This window comes from Saccopteryx leptura, chromosome X (assembly GCF_036850995.1).
Source record: "Saccopteryx leptura isolate mSacLep1 chromosome X, mSacLep1_pri_phased_curated, whole genome shotgun sequence".
NCBI lineage: Eukaryota > Metazoa > Chordata > Mammalia > Chiroptera > Emballonuridae > Saccopteryx > Saccopteryx leptura.
Genome location: NC_089516.1, coordinates 64,251,933 through 64,272,106, shown reverse-complemented (window position 1 = coordinate 64,272,106; position 20,174 = coordinate 64,251,933). Strand labels below are relative to the sequence as shown.

General features: G+C 36.4%; 1 protein-coding gene across 11 annotated transcripts in view; it reads right to left on the bottom strand.

Moving 5' to 3' along the window:
* HDAC8 (histone deacetylase 8) overlaps positions 1 to 20,174 on the bottom strand; it is a 288,934-nt gene that overhangs the window by 184,226 nt on the left and 84,534 nt on the right. For 8 of the 11 annotated variants that reach the window (XM_066357082.1, XM_066357083.1, XM_066357085.1 and 5 more), the window contains 2 exons: positions 9,794 to 9,966; positions 7,306 to 7,400 (listed from right to left, as the gene is read on the bottom strand). In XM_066357082.1, the coding sequence (XP_066213179.1) occupies positions 7,306 to 7,400; positions 9,794 to 9,966 (268 nt within the window). Of the gene's footprint in view, positions 1 to 343; positions 1,332 to 6,219; positions 6,321 to 7,305; positions 7,401 to 9,793; positions 9,967 to 20,174 lie in introns of those variants that run through there. The other 3 variants (XM_066357088.1, XM_066357090.1, XM_066357089.1) reach the window with 3 other exon arrangements.

The window sequence follows — 20,174 nt, the reverse complement described above, 5'->3', positions numbered from 1 at the left end:
TCTGTGAGAATAATTCTCAGTAAATTAGGAACAGAAGGGAACTTTTTCAGTCTTATAAAGAACACTTACACACACACACACACACACACACACACACACACACACAAAACCACAATTCTACAGCTAACATCACACTTCATAGTGAAAGATTAAGTGCTTTCCCCCTATGACTGAGAAAAAGACAAGGATGTTCACTCTTATCACTTCTATTCAACATTGCATTGGAGGTCCCAACCAGTGTAATAAGGCAAGAAAAAGAAATAAAAGGCAAGAAGGTTGTAAAAGAATAAGTAAAACTGTCTTTATTCATAGATGACATGTTTGTATACATGGAACATGCTAAGGAATCTACAAAAAATACTAGTGCTAATGAGCTTAGCACTGTTACATTTTTCAAGATCAATATAAAAAATCAATTGTAGTTCTATATTCTAGCAAAAACAATTGAAAATTAAAATTACTATTTATAACAACATCAAATTTAACCAAATTTGTACATGACACCTGTTGAAAAGTATAAATTAAAAACTGAAATTAAACACAAGTAAGTGAAAAGATATAGCAACTGCATGGATTGAAAGATTAACTGCTGCAGTTCCCACATGGGGATTTTAATATTTTATTTTTTTTCTCATTTACAGTACGGTTATAGTAAATAGATGTGCATTCTTTTAAACACATATACCTTCTAGTTTTCAAAAGTATTTTCTGTTTCAATACTGTCTAACCTGTAAAAGTGCTTGACATAAAAATGTATAACTTTTGGGGTAAAATGGCATTCCAACATTTACATTGTTTTCCAAGGAACTTTTGGTTATAATTTTTCTGGGGTTTTTTTTTTGGCAGGTTTGTGTGTGAGACTGTTAACACATCCTTTTAGTTGATAGATAGCACAATAATATGTAAATCCATATGATACCTATTATAAAAGATATGCTATAAAATATGCAATTCCCCATTTGGGGCCCATGGAATGTTCTATGTTTAAAATTGACAGTATTTAGGTACTTTAGTAATTCATAGTTGGTTTTTTTTGTTTCCACAGTTTTCAGGGCAGTATAGCTACTAGAGAATTTCTTATTGTTAGAGATTGAAGAACTACTCGGAAATGACAAACTTTTTGACAAATTAGAACAAGAAACCATCGATATAGTTGAACTGCCTCCCAATAATGTGGATACAGTATCAGATTGTGAAGAACTTGATGAAAATATGTTAGAAGACACTCTTCCTCAGGATGTTCCTGGTCAATTAGAAGTACATTCTAGTGCCTGAGAAGACATTCCATCATCTACACACACAAAAAAATGTAAAGTGTTGCCGAAGAATGACTGGAAAAAACAGGACAAAAAGTTTTGCAGTAGTACATTACAGAACAATAATGTATCAGCACTGAAATAAAAAATGACTTAACATTTGAAAAATAAATCACCTGTTGACATATTTGAAGAATTTTTCGATGAAGATTTGCTAAGCTACATAGTAACCCAAAGTATAATGTATGCAAGACAAAAACAACAGACATAATTTTGACTTTTCAACAAATTGCCTTAAAAAGTTTATTAGAATATTTTTGTTATCTGGATACCATCCCTTACCACAGGAACAATTATACTGGTGTGAGGATGAAGATATGAATCTTACCTGTGTTAGAAACTGTATGCCAAAGCACAGGTTTTAGAAATAAAAAGAAACTTGCATTTCAACAATAGTTCCATAGTTGCCATGGAAAAGAAGGATAAACTTTTTAAAATTTGGCCTCTGATTAACAAATTAAATTCAAATTTTAAAAAGTTCGGAATATTTGCTCAAAAGCTTTCAGTCGGTGAGCAAATGGTAAGATATGGACACCACTTCTTGAAACAATTTATAAGAGGAAAGCCAATCAGGTTTGGTTTCAAACAATGAGCCATGTGCTGCTCTGAATCTGGGTATTGTTTTCATATGGATATTTATGAAGGAAAATGTGAAGAACAACAAGTTGTGAGTGGTGTAAGAGCCTCTGTAATAATGAAGATGACTTCTTTTCTGCAGTATCCATAAGAATATGAAGTATTTTTTGACAATTTCTTTACCATCTTTAAATTATTATTGAGATTGAAAGAACGTAATATAAAGGCGACAGGAATAGCATGGTATAATGGAATGAATAAGTGTCCCTTAAAATCTGATAGCATTATGAAAAAAGAACAACGTGGATCATATGATTACTGTTATGATAAAAATAATGACATTTTTGCTTTGATTTAGAATGACAATAACTGTGTCAAAGTTATGTCAAATTATTTAGGAGTACTACCTGTAGAAAAAGTGAAAAGATACTCTAAGAAAGAAAAGAAAAAATGTCGAGTAGATAGACCATACATTGTAGGGCAATATAACAAGTATATGGGTGGTGTTGACAAGCTGGACTGTAATGTCCAAAAGCATCGCATTAAATTTAGAAGAAAGAAGTGGTATTTTCCTCTTTTTACAAATGCCATTGATGTTGCTGTTGTTAACGCCCATGCTCTCTATAATGCTTTGAATGAAAGCATCTCATTATTAGACTTCAGACGCAACATTGCAAGAACATATATGAAGAAAGACCCATTATCCAATCTTAAAGTCACCAGAAGACCCAGTTCAAGCATGACAAGGAGAAGCCATGTACCTGAAGGTGTTAGATTTGATCCAATTGGACATGTATTGGAAAGGACTTGTGAAGGAAAGCAAAGGAAATGTGTTGTATGTGGCACAAATGTGCGCAAGCAGTGTAGAAAATGTAATGTAGGACTACATGTCGAATGCTTTCCTGTTTGGCATAGAAACTGAGTTTGTCTTGTGTGTGTAATACTGGCTGTGCTGTCAAAAATCTTTGGACAGAACCTTCCACGAGCCCCAAATGGGTATCAATAAAAAATTATGAAAACCAACTGACTTTTTTTCCAAATACAGACCCATAAATTCCATTTCCTACTTCCATTTTCAAACAAAATACACCAAAAAAATTATAAATACAAATTTGGCAGCTAACTAATTAAACTATTGTTAAAATGTCTTTTTCTCCCCAAACCAAGCCATAGATTCAGTGTAACCTACAGATTGCACTGTAAGGCGATTTTACATTAGCGGTATATATTTGTATATAAATCCACTTAATTCTTTTCAATAGCTACATATATTCCCTTGTATAAATGAGGCATAGTTTATCTAACAGTCCATCAAAAGTGGCTGGTTAAGTAAATATTTTTTTTCACTAAATTTTGTTTATAAACTTACATGATGATTCAGGTATATACATATAACTGATATATCTGTATATATGTATATGTATACATGTATATATATGTATATATACACAATATATAACTGTCTTACTCTATTTTATATCATAGGATCCAAATAGTATTACCAGATTACAGAACATTCTTATATACTGCTTACAAAAATTAGGGGATATTTCAAAACAAATATGAAGCTATAAAATGCCTCCTAATTTTTGTGATCAGTATATAGAATAGCCCATAAGCCTTATTACATAGAGTGGGTGATTTCTTAAATTAGCCATGCACTGGTGTTTTTGTGGGACCTCATGTCACCTTTGGGCTTTCCCTATGGTAGAGATATCTGGGTCAGTCATATAGGCAGGCTCCATTCTTCTCAGCTTTCTCATCTGGGCCCAATGCTTCTTTCAGCTGGAATTGCTTCCTTATTCCATGCCTGGATGGCCAACCTGGCTCCCTAATTCTTAGGTTGGGACAACTCCCTGACCACTAAATTTATAGCATCACTAGTTTTGAATCTCATGGGGTTTATGATCAAAATTTCACCACTAATCATTTCTAATATTAGTGCTGGGCTTGCCTTTCCATCATTTGGCAATCTGGCATTTTTCAAATGGATACACCTATTCCCTAAAGCTGGTATATACCTGGTACTTCTTGTAAAGGGTGAGTAGCTGCTAGTAGGGTTAAACTATTTCCAAAAAATGGCTAGATTATGCATTCAATTCTTTCATCTTAAAAATAGAAGTTTTCCAACGTGAATGTTGAGACATATATTATTCAATCACTCATTTATTTGGTTGTTCATTCAATGAATTAAAACCAACTAGGTGGGTGGTTATCACTGCTAGGCATTGAGGGGGAATGCAGATAATCAAAACACAAATGACCAAATGAATGCTGAAAACTATAAGTATTAGAGGACTATACATGAACCACTTAGCAGATTTGCCTTTCTCAAGTCTCTCCCTTTGCAATCTATCTTCCATGTTCTACCAAGTGAGCTTTCCAAAAACCAATGTTCATCTTGTTTTCATAGAATAAAAAAGTGAAGTTCTTAATTGTGGTATTAAAAGGTCTTCAATATCTGGCTCCAATTTCTATTCAAGCCTTTATCTTTTCCATTCTATCTCATAAACCCTATGTTCTAATATTATATCAATCCTCTCAGTGGTCACATGAGGCACCAGGTTCTTTCCAATCTTTGCCTAGAATGCCTTTGCCATTTCTTCACTTGGCAAACTCCCAGTCAGCCTCCAAGATTAAATTCAATGTTTTGATAAAACATTTCTTCTATGTTCCTCATCTGTCCTGGATTTGAGCACATTAATCTGTTGCTTTTATTAGATGATGAGATTATTTTAGGGCACTGGGCTTATCTTGTTAGTCTTTCTATCTCTGAATTTAAGTCTGAATAGGGACTGACAAGTAGTAGGGGCCCAATAAATATTTGTTAAATGAATGAAGAAACATTTAACAAAAAATAGTGAGGAAGAGCTGAAAGGATTTTGGTATATTTAGGTAAGGAATTATTAAAGGTATAGGGCTTGAATCTGGACCTAGGTAGGCATCTGAAAGGTTGGGGAAAGGATTTTGGAAGAGGAGGAGGATTATTATTCCAGGAGACAGGAAAACAAAAGCCCAAGACTGAGAGTGAAGATAGTGATGGAGTCTGCCAGACTGTGGCTGAATGCTGCTGTGTCTTGACCTTGTCACTGACTATATTTCTCAATTATATTTTCAGCTCCTGGAGGCAGGGTGTTTTGTACACTCCTCTGTACCCTTTTTTTTTATGCACATCTCCATAGCCATTGTTTCTACTATCTTATGGTTCTTATTCTGCTCTGTGATATAATTACTTATGTATCTACACATCCCCCCCAGCACTTATACTACCACCTTCCTGACTGCTTGAGGTTGGGGATGAAGTCTTGGTGTCTTTGCATCTTCCAAGACACCTAGCATAGTGCCTGGCACAATGTGGGCGCTCAATAAGTATTTTTGATCTACCTTTTGTTGATTTGATTACAGATGACCACAAGCATATTTGTGTGCAACTGTGTATTGTGGCACAAAACTTCATACTTCACACTGTGTTTATGTTTGGCAATTTTCATTAAAATATTATCTTATTGTACTTGGAAGACTGTCATTTGCATTTTTTTTCTTTGTTCCTTCTTATATGACTCCCATGTCTAGTGCCAGAAAGATGTAATAGAAGGGATTCAAAAAGGGTTTGGACAGCCTGACCTGTGGTGGCACAGTGGATTAGGTGTTGACCCAGAATGCTAAGGTCACTGGTTCAAAACCCTGGGTTTCTAGGTCAAGGCAGATATGAGAAGGAACTACTATAAGTTGAAACTTCTTGCTTCCCCCCCATAACCTTTCTCTCTCCTCTCTCTAAAATCAATAAATAAAATCTTAAAACAAACAAAATGGGGTTGGAGAAATTTATGAATGACAAAGTCATAAATGAATGACTATAAGAAGTTTTTAAGATCATGCAAAGGGGAAGGAGGAAATTTGATTTCAAAGGTGCCTTATTATGTGCTAAGAACTGTATTAGGCACTTTGCATGCATTAGATAGCATTTAATCTGGCAAAATATATCAGTATAAAGACAGGACATGCCAATCTATAAGGCCAAGCCCACACCCATTGAGGCACATAGCTTCTCCAGGTACCAGAGGCAGTATTCATCATTTTTAAAATTTTATCCACCTTTTAAGAAAGATGAATCTATGGATTTGCATTGTTTCCTAAGAACAGAACACATTTTCAATTCAGGCTTCTATGTGCTTAAAACTATTTTTTGACAAAACTTGATTAGTTTTTAAAGTCTCAGTACTTTAAGTTATAATGCAATCTGAGATACTCCCATGGTAATAATGATTACATCTCTTCGCTTACCTTGATATTTCATAAAGCTTTCAAATACTGAATAAAGGTAAGTCAAGTCAAGATAAGATACCAGCAAATTGCCTCAAATTATAGGCTCCCTTCTATTAGTGTTGTAGACACATTGTTTTTTCTGAGATATATATTATACCTCATCTGTGGTTGAAAGAAAATTGGAAGAAATTAGTTTAAGTTGCTTCTAATTAAAAAAAAATAATAGTAACTTTCAAAAACATAATGCTTCCAAGTGCACAGCTTCTCCATCTGGCAGGATTCACAATGTTAACCAAAGTACTATCTCTATACCTTGGAAAGTGGCTTGAGAAAGTGGGAAGGCAGGTATTTGTTCATTACTATAAAGTCACACAGTATAGACCTGCAGCTGCACATTCTGCTCTGTGCTAATGTGCTTCCTGCCAGGTACAGAAGTAGGTGGGAAGAGAAGGGACACACCGTTGGGTAAAGGATTATCAGTACACTCACAGGTCCCAGATAGCTTTCTATTAACCTGTTTTGGGAAAACTAGAACAGACATCTTTGCTTTGGAAAACATAAAGCCCATCTCATCTGATTAAAGAAAATGGTGAGGGTTCCAATGACATGGTTTACATTTTTAATGGCCCTGCCCCAGTCTCAGTGTGCCACTATTCACTGGAAAAACACCAGACATATCTTTGTGGTGATTATGAGTTTCTTAAATTTTACATTAGTCAAAGAAAACGAAGAGAGCAGGACAACCACCAAATAACATAGGTGCGACAAACTGCCTTTGGGATTTCTGAAAGCTAGACAAGAACCCAGCTTATACATTTAAAAAATTCCCCCTTCTTTTTTGAGGTGGGGAAAAAATATGCACATATTCCAAAGAGTTCTTTGTGTGAACAGGTGACCCCTTCCTACAGTCTCTGTAATTAATTGAGAAATTAAAGTTGGTTGGCCTTTGAGATCTCTTGTAAAAAAAAAGGCAGAAGGTCTTGAATATTTGGAACAAGAATCCACTATTCTGCCAAGACAGTGTGTTATTGTTATTGGAGTGTCTCTCAACAAAACGGTATTGAGTAGTGAGGACGTGATTTTGATTAGGTGAAATGACTCAGCTCTTCCCCTTAAATAAGAGAGGACTTGTCAGAGCCTTACTTACCTCATGATCTGGGATCTCAGAGGATAGTGTTTTCCCTAGGATGACCCCGGTCAAGTATGTCCAGCATCGAGCCGTGTTGGCAAGGTTATAGCCTCCTGTCTCCACCAAGAATTGTGAAGTTAGGAAAGAATAGTCACAAAACAGCAGGAGAGGAAAGGGGGGTAAGGAAGGAGAAAAAAATGTTTTAATAAAAGGGCTATAAGGACCACTTTCACTTGCAGAATTTCACCCAAACGTCCCCTTATATTTTTAAACCACCTAGTAGGCAGACTTTAGTGGACCAGTAAGACCATGCACCGTGTAGAACTGGGAAGGTCAAGGCCTACAAAGATTGAAAAGTTTCTCATCTGGGAACAAATATACACCTGAGGATGCTACGTTCCTCAATTCCATCAAGAATCATCAGCAAGAATGAGATCCTGGAACCTGAATCTCTTGAGGTGACCTACCCAACATGAAGGTTCCTGTGATGCATTTGGCAACAATTCTATAAAATGACTGCTGGATGTGGTTTGTATTTTAAACCTATTGCCTGATATAGCACTAGATGCATACAGGAAAAAGAAAAGAAAAATGCTAACAGAAACAGACTTCCTTCTTTTAATATCAGCATTCCTTTTCTCCACAAAGTGCAGGCCTAGTAGCATAGATCAAAAAGAATGAGATAAGAAAGGGATTGTTGACTGACACTCTGACCCATCTCGTCAGGTCCTGTCACAGTTACCCAGAAGCCATACTATCCTGACTAATAATCAGCATATTTTTGTTCTGAATAAATGTGTTATGCCAAGCAAGCATTAGAACAGTGGCCTTTAGCTAGATTCCAAGAGTGTAAAAATAAAATGGAATGATTTCATAACCTCAGTGCAGCCTAAAGGAAATCGAATCCAGCCTATTTTAGGAAGGGTAACCATAAAATTCATCATCCAAAATGGTATACTTTTAAGAGTAAAAGGGGACACTATTAATAATTACAGTGTGATAACACATATAAATTGGGACATACGGTCACCATTTTCTTAAACTTAGCTTTGCTTTGAAAGATCAGGGATGCTAGGGCTTCAGGAATGTTTCCTTTAGGGCTCAATAGGTCTACCGAAGCTTGGGCTCATGGTCATCTCTACAAATCATCCATGTGTTATTGGGGGTTGAAAATTTCAGTGAAATATTAAAGGTATTACTTTAAACACCCCTGATGTGGAAAATCTGAATTTCTAAGGTTGACTTATTGAGAGTGATTGTTTCATTTCAGAAGAGTCACTATAGGTTTTAAGTAATTAATTCTCTCTAGCATACATACAATATGATTTCTACAAATTCATTTATACAGAGTCAGTTTCAGGAATATGCATATTTCAAAAGCCAAACCTTCAGGCTGAGAAAGTTAAGAAGCTTTGAAAATACTAAGTAAAGGCCTTGACCAAAAATTTAATTCACAAAGAGATATGTCTTTTCCTCTCCTAACTGTACCTGTATCATAATCACCATCCTTTGTACTGTCAAGGAAATTCATATGTCCTACAGTACTTATTAATTTTATCTTTTCCATGAATTGAAGTTAATACATTTTTTTCTGGCTTATTCTATGAGGTTGTCTCTTATAAGCACCTTTAATTTGGATCCCTCTAGAGTTTGAGGCTGCCAAGAAACTGGGCTTGTGTATGTGTATTGAATGCTCACTCTTATTCATAAGGCCTTCCCATGATTTCTTCTAATTTTGGTTTTTACAACATGTTGACAAGTCAACAAACTATTAGCTGTTTCATAATACACACATTTTAAGCTCAATCTAACCTGACCACTTGATTTTAAGACATCAATACATTCATCAAATAAAGATTGTGCCAGACAGAAGATTCTAAGCAAGGCATCTTCAAAAATAGTTGAGGTTGTGAGAGGTCCCTTTCACAGATGTGTAAATACTTCTATTAAACAGACTCGGCTTTCTGTTGGTTAAGCAATGCAAAACATCAGTACACATTGAGGGCAAGAATGTCCAATAGACTCTTTAGATCTCTCAATTTTACTTTACTGTAACAAATCCATGCTTTTTAAGGTGGATATGGGGCAGAAGTCATTCCTGATTTCAGCTTAGTTTTAACGAATTCATGTGTTTACTACATATATTTGAGTAGGGTTAGATATTTAGTGGTATGTTTCTATAAGATTGTTATTAGAACTGAGAATCAAGGACTATCCAAAAGAAGATGGATCAAAGTCCATTGTTAACATCCTCTATTCTTAATAAGATCTGGTGTCACCTTTAACTCAAAGATGTTTACTTTAGGAATTGAACATTTTATTTCAGAATGCACAACTGAGCAGAAGGGCATCATAGCACTTCCTTATGCTGAACTGTGAAGGTGGCAGAATTCACTGACTCAGGCTTCTGGATCACAGGCAGGTTGATATTATCTAATTTATGAAAGTCAAGTTCCCCTCAGTGTCAATAAGTAAAATATAGAAGGTGACCTTCTTTTGTACTCACCTCCTCCCAAAATGAGCGTTGCCAATTGCCACTGAAGGATGTACTTAAGACACTTGCCAATTCCCACTGGAGTCATGTTAAAGGAGCACATAGGATCCCCAGCTATTGTATCAGCTCCCAGTTGTAAAACCACTGCTTCAGGATTAAAGGCTATGTATACCTCCTTTAGTACACTGTAGAAAAGAGAAAGAATATAAAACATCAGGAAAAGGCATGTCAGTCTGGTTTAGTGGTGGGGATGGTGATGGTGCCAGTGAGAGTTGAATCAGAAAGTAAGTGAAGAAAAAAATTCAACTTGTCAAACTCTTCAAACTGTCCATCTGAAAAGGGTGAATCAGACTGTATGTAAATTATACCTCAGTAAACTAACTTCTTTGAAATGTTCATATTAATTTAACACCAACAACCATAGTACATAACATACACATTTATTCCATTTTACAATCTGGGAAAATAAGACATAGATATTGACTAGTTGTTAACTATTATTTCTGATAACTAAAGATTGTCAATATATACTTTATCACCTAGTTATCACTGGGGGCTGGTGAAGAAAATTATATGCTTTGAAGCATAAACAGTATCAACTTACTTTTTATTATGCTAAAGAACTTCTGGGTTATAAAATGCAGACCTCTCCAATTCATATGCAACTACAATATTATAGGGAAGGAAACTGCAACAACTGATCAAAAATTATAAATCTGAAGGCAGCCTAAAGAACAAATTGTAGCAGGTACAAATGAGCATGATTTTGGGTTGAGTCATTCAATGCTATCAAATCAACCTAACTGCTTTTTTCAAGTTAGAAACCTTATAAGTGAAAAGGAAAGGAAGTTGTCAATGTGACAGACATACTTAGTCAGGTTTCCAGTATTATCATTAATTGAACACTGACAATGTCCAGAATGCATTCCTAGGAGTTATAAGGTCCCTGCTCTCAAGGGGCTTACAATCTAGTTCACAGACAAAACATATTCCAGTATGCAAGGGCCTGAGTAATTCTCACAGAGACATATAAACATGTATAAATTAACAAACTTCAGAGTTGAGAAAATGCAGAGTCCAAAAGTAATTAAAAATGCTGGGGTTAATAACCCCTTCATAGTCAACATGTCAAATTATACCAGTGCAGCAAAACCAGAAAAATTCCAGATCCTTCTAAAACTGCAAAAACAATTCAGGGATATAAAATATCAGTCTCTCAAATTCATATGTAACAAGGGCACTGAAACTATTGAAAAGTGTTCAGCTGTAGAGATATTGTTTGACTCAAAAAACTGTTTTGTTTTGCTTTCTCATCTATGCAGACAAATATTGAGTGATTGTGTAGATTATAAAAATATTATAAAACTTATGACATATGATACTCAATACAGGAATACTCAGTCCTATCTTCTCTTTCATGTGCTTATCTCCTGGGTGCAGAGGAATGATAAGCCACCTGGATAGTTAGCCAACATTTACTGAGCATCTACGCGTACAGAGCACCCTATTAGCTGCTGCTGGAACACAGTGGAAGGAATGATCTCTGTTCTTAAAGGTTTATAGCATAGTGGGGAGGAAGGGGAGGCAAGAAAGACTAACACTTTCTCATTCATTCTCTCACTTTGCACACATTAACTGAGGCTCTCTGTGTGTCCAGCATATAACTGTACCAGATGTTGCAGGAACAAAGATGAATTTGGCACCGTTCTTATCTTCATGTGCTCAGAATAGGGGGGAAGACTCAAACTATGTCAATAAATAATTAAATACAATGATAAATTAAGTATCATAGATGCCACAGAGGAGAGAATAATCAACTTTTCCAGATGATGTTAGAGAGGATCCTACAGGGGTAACTCTAGACTTAGGTCTTAAAAGATGAGAAAACTACAATAAGCCACCTATCAAAATGGCTAATATGAAAAATAGCAATAACATCAATTGCTGGTGAGGATGTGGAAGAAACTATATCACACACACCTTGTGAGTGGGAATGTAAAATGATATAGCCACTCTGGAAAATATTTTGACTGTTCCTGTCAAAACTAAAAGTAGATTTATCACACAATCTAGTAATAATAGCATTCTTCAGCATTTATTCAAGAGAAATTAAGACTTATTTTTATATAGGAACTTGTACATAAATGTTCATAGGAACTTTATCTGTAACAATCCAAACTTGAAATGACTCATATACTTCAACAAATGAATAGTTAAACTGTGGTATATCCATACCATTGAAATACTGCTCATCAATAAAAAGAAACAAACTACTGATACATGTAAAAGAACTTGGATGGATCTCAAAGGAATTATGCTGGGTGAACAAGGCCAATCCCCAAATTTATACTGCATGATTCCACGTATATACCATTTGTGAAATACTAATTAGAGGAATGGAGCCCTGACACAGGTAGCTCAGTTGGTTAGAGTGTCATCTTGAAGCACCAAGGCTGTGGGTTCCATTCCTGATCAGGACACATACAGGAAGCAAACAAGGAATGATGAAAGCTAAGTGGAACAACAAATGAATGCCTTTCTGTCCCTCCTCCTATCTCTGTCTCTCTGAAATCTATCAATAAAAAAGAAATATTGCCTGACCAGGCGGTGGCAGAGTGGATAGAGCGTAGAACTGGGATGTGGAAGACCCAGGTTCGAGACCCAGAGGTCACCAGCTTGAGCGCGGGCTCATCTGGTTTGAGCAAAAGCCCACCAGCTTGAACCCAAGGTCGCTGGCTCCAGCAAGGGGTTACTCGGTCTGCTGAAGGCACGCGGTCAAGGCACATATGAGAAAGCAATCAATGAACAACTAAGGTGTTGCAGCACGCAATGAAAAACTAATGATTGATGCTTCTCATCTCTCTCCATTCCTGTCTGTCTGTCCCTGTCTATCCCTCTCTCTGACTCACTCTCTGTCTCTGTAAAAAATAAAATTAAAAAAAAGAAATATTGTTAAAAAAATATTTACAGGGATATAGAGCAGATCAGTGGTTGCCAGGGATTAGGGATAAGTGTGGTTGCATTACTGAGCCCTGTGGTGATGGTATAGTTCTCTATCTTGATTGTGAAAGTAGCTGTGGTTATGCAAATCCACATAGAGCTACACACACGCACACACAAGACCATGTATAATCGGTGAAAACTGAATAATCTCTATGAATTGTACTAATGTCAGCTTCTTGATTTTGATATTGTACTATCATTGTGCAAGATCTCAACATTGGAGGAGGGTGGAGGAAGGATGCATGGGACTTCCCTGTGCATTTCTTTGTAACCTCCTGTGAATCTATGATTATCTAGAAATAAAAGTAAATAAAAGAGTAGGATTGTTTGAGAAAAGGGCAATTAGAAGCTTTGAAAAAGGTAAGGAATTAAAAAAAAAGAAAAGAAAAAGGTAAGGTATTTTGTATACAGTATAATGTCAAAGCAACTGGAAATGAGGGCAGCTTACAGAGGGCTATATGGTAGACACTTTAAAATTCAAGACTGAAAGTTTTCGTTTGGTTTGACAGTCAAAGACGAGCCACTGAAAAAGTATGAGATAAGCAATGATGCTGTTGAAAAACAATGCTTAGGAAATTTGATTTTTGCTGTTTCATGTAAGGCCAAAGAGACAAAGTCTGGAGATAGGGTTAGCACAAAGGGTATTGAAGTAGTCTAGGCACAAGAGCAACAGAAAGCAAGGTAAGAAAAATTTGGAAAATATTGAGAGTACTAGGTGACAGATTAAGTTGGGGGTGTCAAAGGAGAAAACACACTGTGCACATTCCCACTGAATTCACAGGAAGAAGAGAAATTGGAATATTCCTTTTCCTATCGCTACTTCCAAATCCAATATTCCTTCCTGTCATCAATCTCTCCTTTTTTTTTGAGGTCAATGTTACTTGCTTACACTACTCAAATATTATGATATTTATTATCTAGATACCTACGATATACTCTTCCACCTCCCTTGAGGATTTTAGCACCTGGTTCAAAATTTTTCTGTCTCTCCTTTTCCTTGTCATCATTCTCTGAAGTTTAATAGCCATTCATTCACTAAAATCTTATTTCACCTGCATATATTTTTAAAATTGAATTTATTGGGGTGACATTATAGTGAATAAAATTATATAGGTTTCAGGTGTGCAATTCTATAATACATCATCTCTATATTGTACTGTGTGTTCAGGACTCCAAGTCTTTTTCCATCACCATTTATCCCCTTTCACCTTCTTCCACCTCCTCCCATCCCCCTTTCCCTCTGTCCATCACCATCCTGTTGTCTGTATCTGAGCTTTTTTGTTTTTGCTTAATCCCTTCACCTTTTTCACCCAGTCCCCCAAACCCCCTCCTCTTTGACAGCTGTCAGTCTGTTCTCCATATCTATGAATCTATTTCTATTGTTTGTTAGTTGATTTTGTTCATTATATTTCACATGTAAGTAAAATCTTATGGTATTTGTGTTTCTCTGACTGGCTTATTTTACTTAGCATAATGCTCTCCAGGTTCATCCATTCTGTGGTTAAAGGTAAGATTTATCTATTTTTTTCTTTTGTTGCTTGTGCTTTTGATATCATATCTAAAACAGCATTATACAGCATTATCTAATTCAAGATAATAATTATTTATATCTGTTTTCTTCTAAGAGTTTTATTGTTTCAGCTCTTACATTTAGACTATGTAGACTTAGTTTTTGTATATGGTGTGAGGTAAGGGTCTAAATTCATTCTTTTGCATGCTGATAGCCAGTTGTCCCAGTACCATTTGTTGAAAAGGCTATTATTTCCCCATTTAATTGTATTAATACCCTTTGTGTAAAATCAATTGATTGTACATATTTCTGGACTCTGAGCTCCATTTTATTGCTGTATATGTCCACACTCATGCCAGCCACACATTGTCTTGATTAGCTTTGTAGTAAGTTTTAAGGTGTGAAGTGTGTCTTCTAACCCTATTCTTGCTTTTCAAATTTGCTTTGGCTAATCTGAGTTGAAGTGCCATATAAAGTTTAGGATCAGCTTATCAATTTCTTAAAAAGTCAGCTGTAATTTATAGCTCCATTTTGACCATGCTGAACTTGTCACCCTACTTTCTCCTCTATTCCCCATCTCTGGTAATGATACCCCATCTTTTTGGTCATCCATGTTTAAAACTCTGAGGCTCTTTCTGATTCCTTTCTCTGCTCCTCTTAACAGTCTTTCACCAATGTCGCTCCCATTTCCTCTTCTTCACTCCCACTTAAGTACTCTAACCTAGCCCTTGTAATCTCCTCTGTGGATTCCAATAGCTTCCTAATTAATTTCACTGCCTCAAGTCTCCTTTTTCTCCAATGCATCACATACACATTACCATTAGATTAATTTTCCTTTGGAATGGTTATGATCAAGTCATTTCTTTACTTAAAAGCCTTCAATGTCCCTCTATTATCTCTAGATAATGCTTAAATTTCTTAGCTTATGATTCAAAGTCCTTCATGATCTAGCTCCAGCCTACTTTTTCATCTTATTAATCAATAACTGCTTAACCCATATTATTCTGTAGGTAAACTGAACTGTCCTTGGTTTACCTCACCCACTTTGTACTTTCTTATGTTTTTTTGTCATGTACATCCTTGTCTGAAAGTCACCTTTCTACATGTCTACATCATATGCATCCTTTAAACACTAGCTCATGTTCCATCTCTTTCATGAATAAAAAATGAAAACAATAACAACTAATATTTATTGAGCACTTTATTCAAAACAGCACTTTTATGCATTTATATGTATTAGCTCACTTGACCCTCATAACAATTTATAAGATAGGTATTATTATTATTACTATTATTATTATTATTACTATACAAAGGCACAAAGAGAGAGAGAGACAAGAACATTGAGCTCCTCCTATATGTGCCCTGACCAGGGAATCGAACTGGCAACCTTTGCACTCTGGAATGATGCTCTAATCAACCGAGCTAACCAGCCAGGGCAAGATAGATATTATTATTAACCCTATTTTATAGGTGGAGAAACAGCAGCATAGAGAGCTTAAGAAATCTGTACAAGATCACATAGCTATTGAGTGGCAGGGCTAGATTGTGTGTGTGTGTGTGTTTTAATTTTTCCACTGATTTGTGACAGAAAGAGGAAGAGAAGGAGGAAAGGAGAAAGAGCAAGAAAGAGAGAAGCATCAACTCCTTGTTCTAGTTAGCTGTTCTATTTAGTTGTGCACTCGTTCATTGCTTCCCATACATGCTCTTACCAGGGATCGAGCCAGCTCCTTGGGATGCAGGGATGATGCTCTAGCCACTGAGAAACCTGGCCAGAGTGGCAGAACTAGATTTTGAACTCGGGCATCCTGGTACTAGAATCCATGCTCTGAACCACTACAAATTCATGCTTCTATGACTTACTTAGCTACCATACATTAGGTGCTTGTGTCAGCCACTTTACAAATATTATTCTCAATAATAGCAGTAGCAGCCACAGCATTATTATTTTTTGAGTGTTTATCTTTCCAAGTAAGTTGTGATCATATTATTCCCTCATTCTAAAACCTTTAGCAGCTCCCCAAATGCTTATGGAAGAGCTGATTATTCTAGCTCCTTCACTTTTCCAGTCTTCTTTGCAACAGGTCCCTCTCCTGCACTTTATAGCTGAGCCAAACTAAACCACTGCTCTTCTTTGTACATAGCTCATCCTTTCCTGACTTTGATCTTGCTGTATCATCTGTGTAGAACATTCTTCCCTACACTCTCTGTATATTTAAACTTGACTCAAATTTTATAGACACATACACATTCACATACTTTGTGGTAATTAGCTACCCTTTAGAACCCAGATAGAATGTTACCTCCTCAATTAAGCTCCCCCACCGAAGTATACTGCTTACAAAAATTAGGGGATACTTCAAAATGAATATGAAGTGATAAAAACATCCCCTAATTTTTGTGAGCAGTACATTGCTTTGAGTGCCCAAAGCATTTTACCTCTTACGGTTCTTATAGCTTTCCGCATTTTACTTTATTCAAATGTGTGTGACTATGAATATGAATGTGTATCTTTCTCTTTGTATCTATAATTTTAATATCTGTACTAACATTCTTGAGGGTGGAACCAATACTTTATACATAGTAGGCATTCAATAAATAATCATTAAATGAATAAATGAATGAAATATCACTCCAGATTGCTTTTGGCAAAGTTACCCTACCATTGTAACATTGTTCTACACTGTATATCATTAATTTTAGGTTTTGGCAAAGTATAAAATCTCTTACCCAGAAAGGAGGGGAAGGATAAGCAGCTCATTAAACTACATTAGGAACTTCCCTATAAACACACAAGATAATCATTTGAAATGTAGTTTTCCTTGATGAGAAAACTAATCTCTCAGTATTCAGAAGCCTGCTTTTCAGACAAGGCTATGCAAGTGAAGAAGAGAGGCTGTGGCAGCTGTTTCTAGAGGCATTGCTCTGAGGAAGGTGGTTTGTGCCTGAGGAGTATAAAAGCCAGAGGTGATGACATTAATGATGCTTTAAGATAAAAGGAAAAGCCCAAGAACCAGTTTACCCCTTTTCTTTTATTCCATCAGGGGTAGAGACCCCAGCTTCTACTGTGTGTCTTGAGATGATTCACTGGTGCCACTTTACCTCTAATACCAAAGCAATGGAATGCCAAAGAGATGGTGCTACAGTTATCCTTAATCAATGCTGGTGGTAGGATGTGGTAATCCAAAATTGTCCCTTTGATCTGTGCAAGCTCCCAGCAGGTTTGGTCTCCTGAGGTCTAGCTTGCAAACTAGCTTATACCAGACTATCATCTTTGTTTTCTAGAAGGCCCTCCCAGCATCCTCTAGAGCAGTGGTGGTCAACCTGGTCCCTACCGCCCACTAGTGGGTGTTCCAGCTTTCATGGTGGGTGGTAGCGGAGCAACCAAAGTATAAATAAAAAGATAGATTTAACTATAGTAAGTTGTTTTATAAAACTTTATTCTGCCAAACTTAGCGAAAATCCGACATAAAGTACTTGGTTAGTAATTATTATTATATGCTTTAACTTGCTGTAACTCTGCTTTATAAATTTTATAAAGTAAAGTTACTTCCCTACTTTATAAATCACATTACTGTGGAACCAGTGGGCAGTTAGAAAATTTTACTACTAACAGAAATACAAAAGTTGGCAGTAGGTATAAAAAGGTTGACTATCCGTGCTCTAGAGACTTCATCAACAGAGATTAAAGAAATGAAGAATTTAAAGTTGAAAAACCAAGGATAGGATGCAGAAGGAGAGAAGAGAGAAACATTTGTTAGTAATGCTGTGACTTTCCAAGGTCAGCCTGAGAAAAGTTATTGCCCACAGAAAAGCTTTTACTACAATAATGTAAATTTTAAATCTATGGTATTAGATGGGATTCAGAGGGAGATTCTGTTAAGGACCCAAAGTAGCACTAATCAGTCCCAAATGGGAGCTCTTCAGCTTTTCACAGATATGTTTTCTCTAAATTCTCTCAATCCTATCTCAACTCAGGCACTGCTGACTCATGCTGCAAAAACTCAGCCTTCCAGGGGATGCTGCATATCTTAAATGCCTCAGTGATTCCTGAATATCTACTACAAATGGTTTAGGGATGCAAGAAATTCATGGGGCAGTCACTGTGGTGAGGTTGATGTGTCAATTTATTTGGGGTCGGTCAGGGGTGCCTCTTGAACATATCCAGAAGACATTTTATTTCCTATAAGTTTCTCTTTCTATTTTTAGTATAAACAAGCTGTACTGGTTCCATTAACACCTTTAGTACAACAAAACAAAACAAATATTCCAAAGCGTGCGTGCGTGCGCGCACACACACACACACGCCTCAAACTCCTAAACCCCAAACCCTCCAAAGAAATAAGCAAACAATCCTCACATTTTTTTGGTGTTTAAATTTTCAAGATGTAATTTGTTAACCTTTTACAGGAGCATCTTTTCTCTTGCTAAGGCCATTATATGAAAACAGATTCTAATTGGCTTCTCTTTCTAACATGCCTTGCAGTAAGTAATTCGACTCATCGATTTTATGTCACCTTGGCAACAAAAGGACTGTATACTATTTTTAGTTTGTTATTACTTATCTTTTTACCTCTTTGAAGTAAACCATTCACATTTACACAGGGGAAAGTGAGTCATCCAGAATGAAAGGAAAGAACCTTCTTACCAGTGGCGTAGACTGAATCATCAGAGCTAGAATTAGAACACTAATTCTAATTTCAATCCAGTGCTCTTTTCACTAAACCCCAGTGCTCTTCGGCTCTTCCTATTCTGAAAGGCCAGATGCCCTAGCAAGCAGAGTGTATATTATTTGGTCAGAGTTTATGGTAGGCCAAGAGGCAAGCTGGTTTGGAGAGGTAAGCTTTAAAAAAATGAAAGAATACAAAGAATATGAATCTTAAGGCTAGCTGTACTAATGAGTCTTTATTTGATTGGGGGTGGGGAGGTTATTTCACTGTTTTGAAACTATGAGGACCACTCCCCATAGCACTATTGCATTCTGCTCTGTGTCCTATTATTTGGGCATATGTCTCTCCCATTTCTTTTGCAGCTTCCACAACATGGGGTTCAGGCAGAATGCTGTGTTGGGGGTCACACAAAGCTGGATCCAGTGCTTGCACTGCAACTTGAACAAATCACTTCACTTCTCGAACCTCAGTTTCCTTCTCTGTAAACATGAGTATTCTCTCCCTCCCAGGGTTACTGTGAGGATTAAATGATATAACATTCGCAAAAGTCTCCTCCTAGCACCAGGCACATAATAAACACTCCCTAATGTTGAATGAATAAATGAATGGCCTTAAGTCAGGCCCTTGGAGTGCTATGTTAATTTTTTCAGCCCACTAGGATACTGTTGAGTTCAGCATAGCACACCATAGCCGTGACTTCCTGAATAGTACTCTAATGTTCCCCAAAGGCAAAAAGAAATTTCATAGTGTCACTGCCAGGTTATACCTGTTCTGAGAGTATAATAATTCCTTTTCCAGTGCTGCCAATCTATTACCTTTCACCAAACAAAAAATTCACTTCAAGAAGGGGAAGAAATACAAGTGCCTTTCTGAGAGATAGAGGTTCAGAGAATATATAGTATTATTAAAATTGAAAACTACTTCTTTGATTTCTTAGGCAAAAAATCAGATTGGAAGCCAAACAGCTATTTGGCTTTTGCAGACCCTGAATAGTGATGCCCTTGGGGGGAAAAGGGGAGAGCTGGAGTCATTCCAAACTGTAGTTACAACATTTGCGTGTATATTTACTTCTTCTGGTGTGCTCTTTGCACTAGTTTTTACTCTCTAAGCCTGGAAGAAGTCACAATTTTCCTAGAGCTCAGTTTAATACATATCGGTAGAGATATAGGCCTATTTCTGTTTCTTATTCCTTAGTCATATTTTCTACACT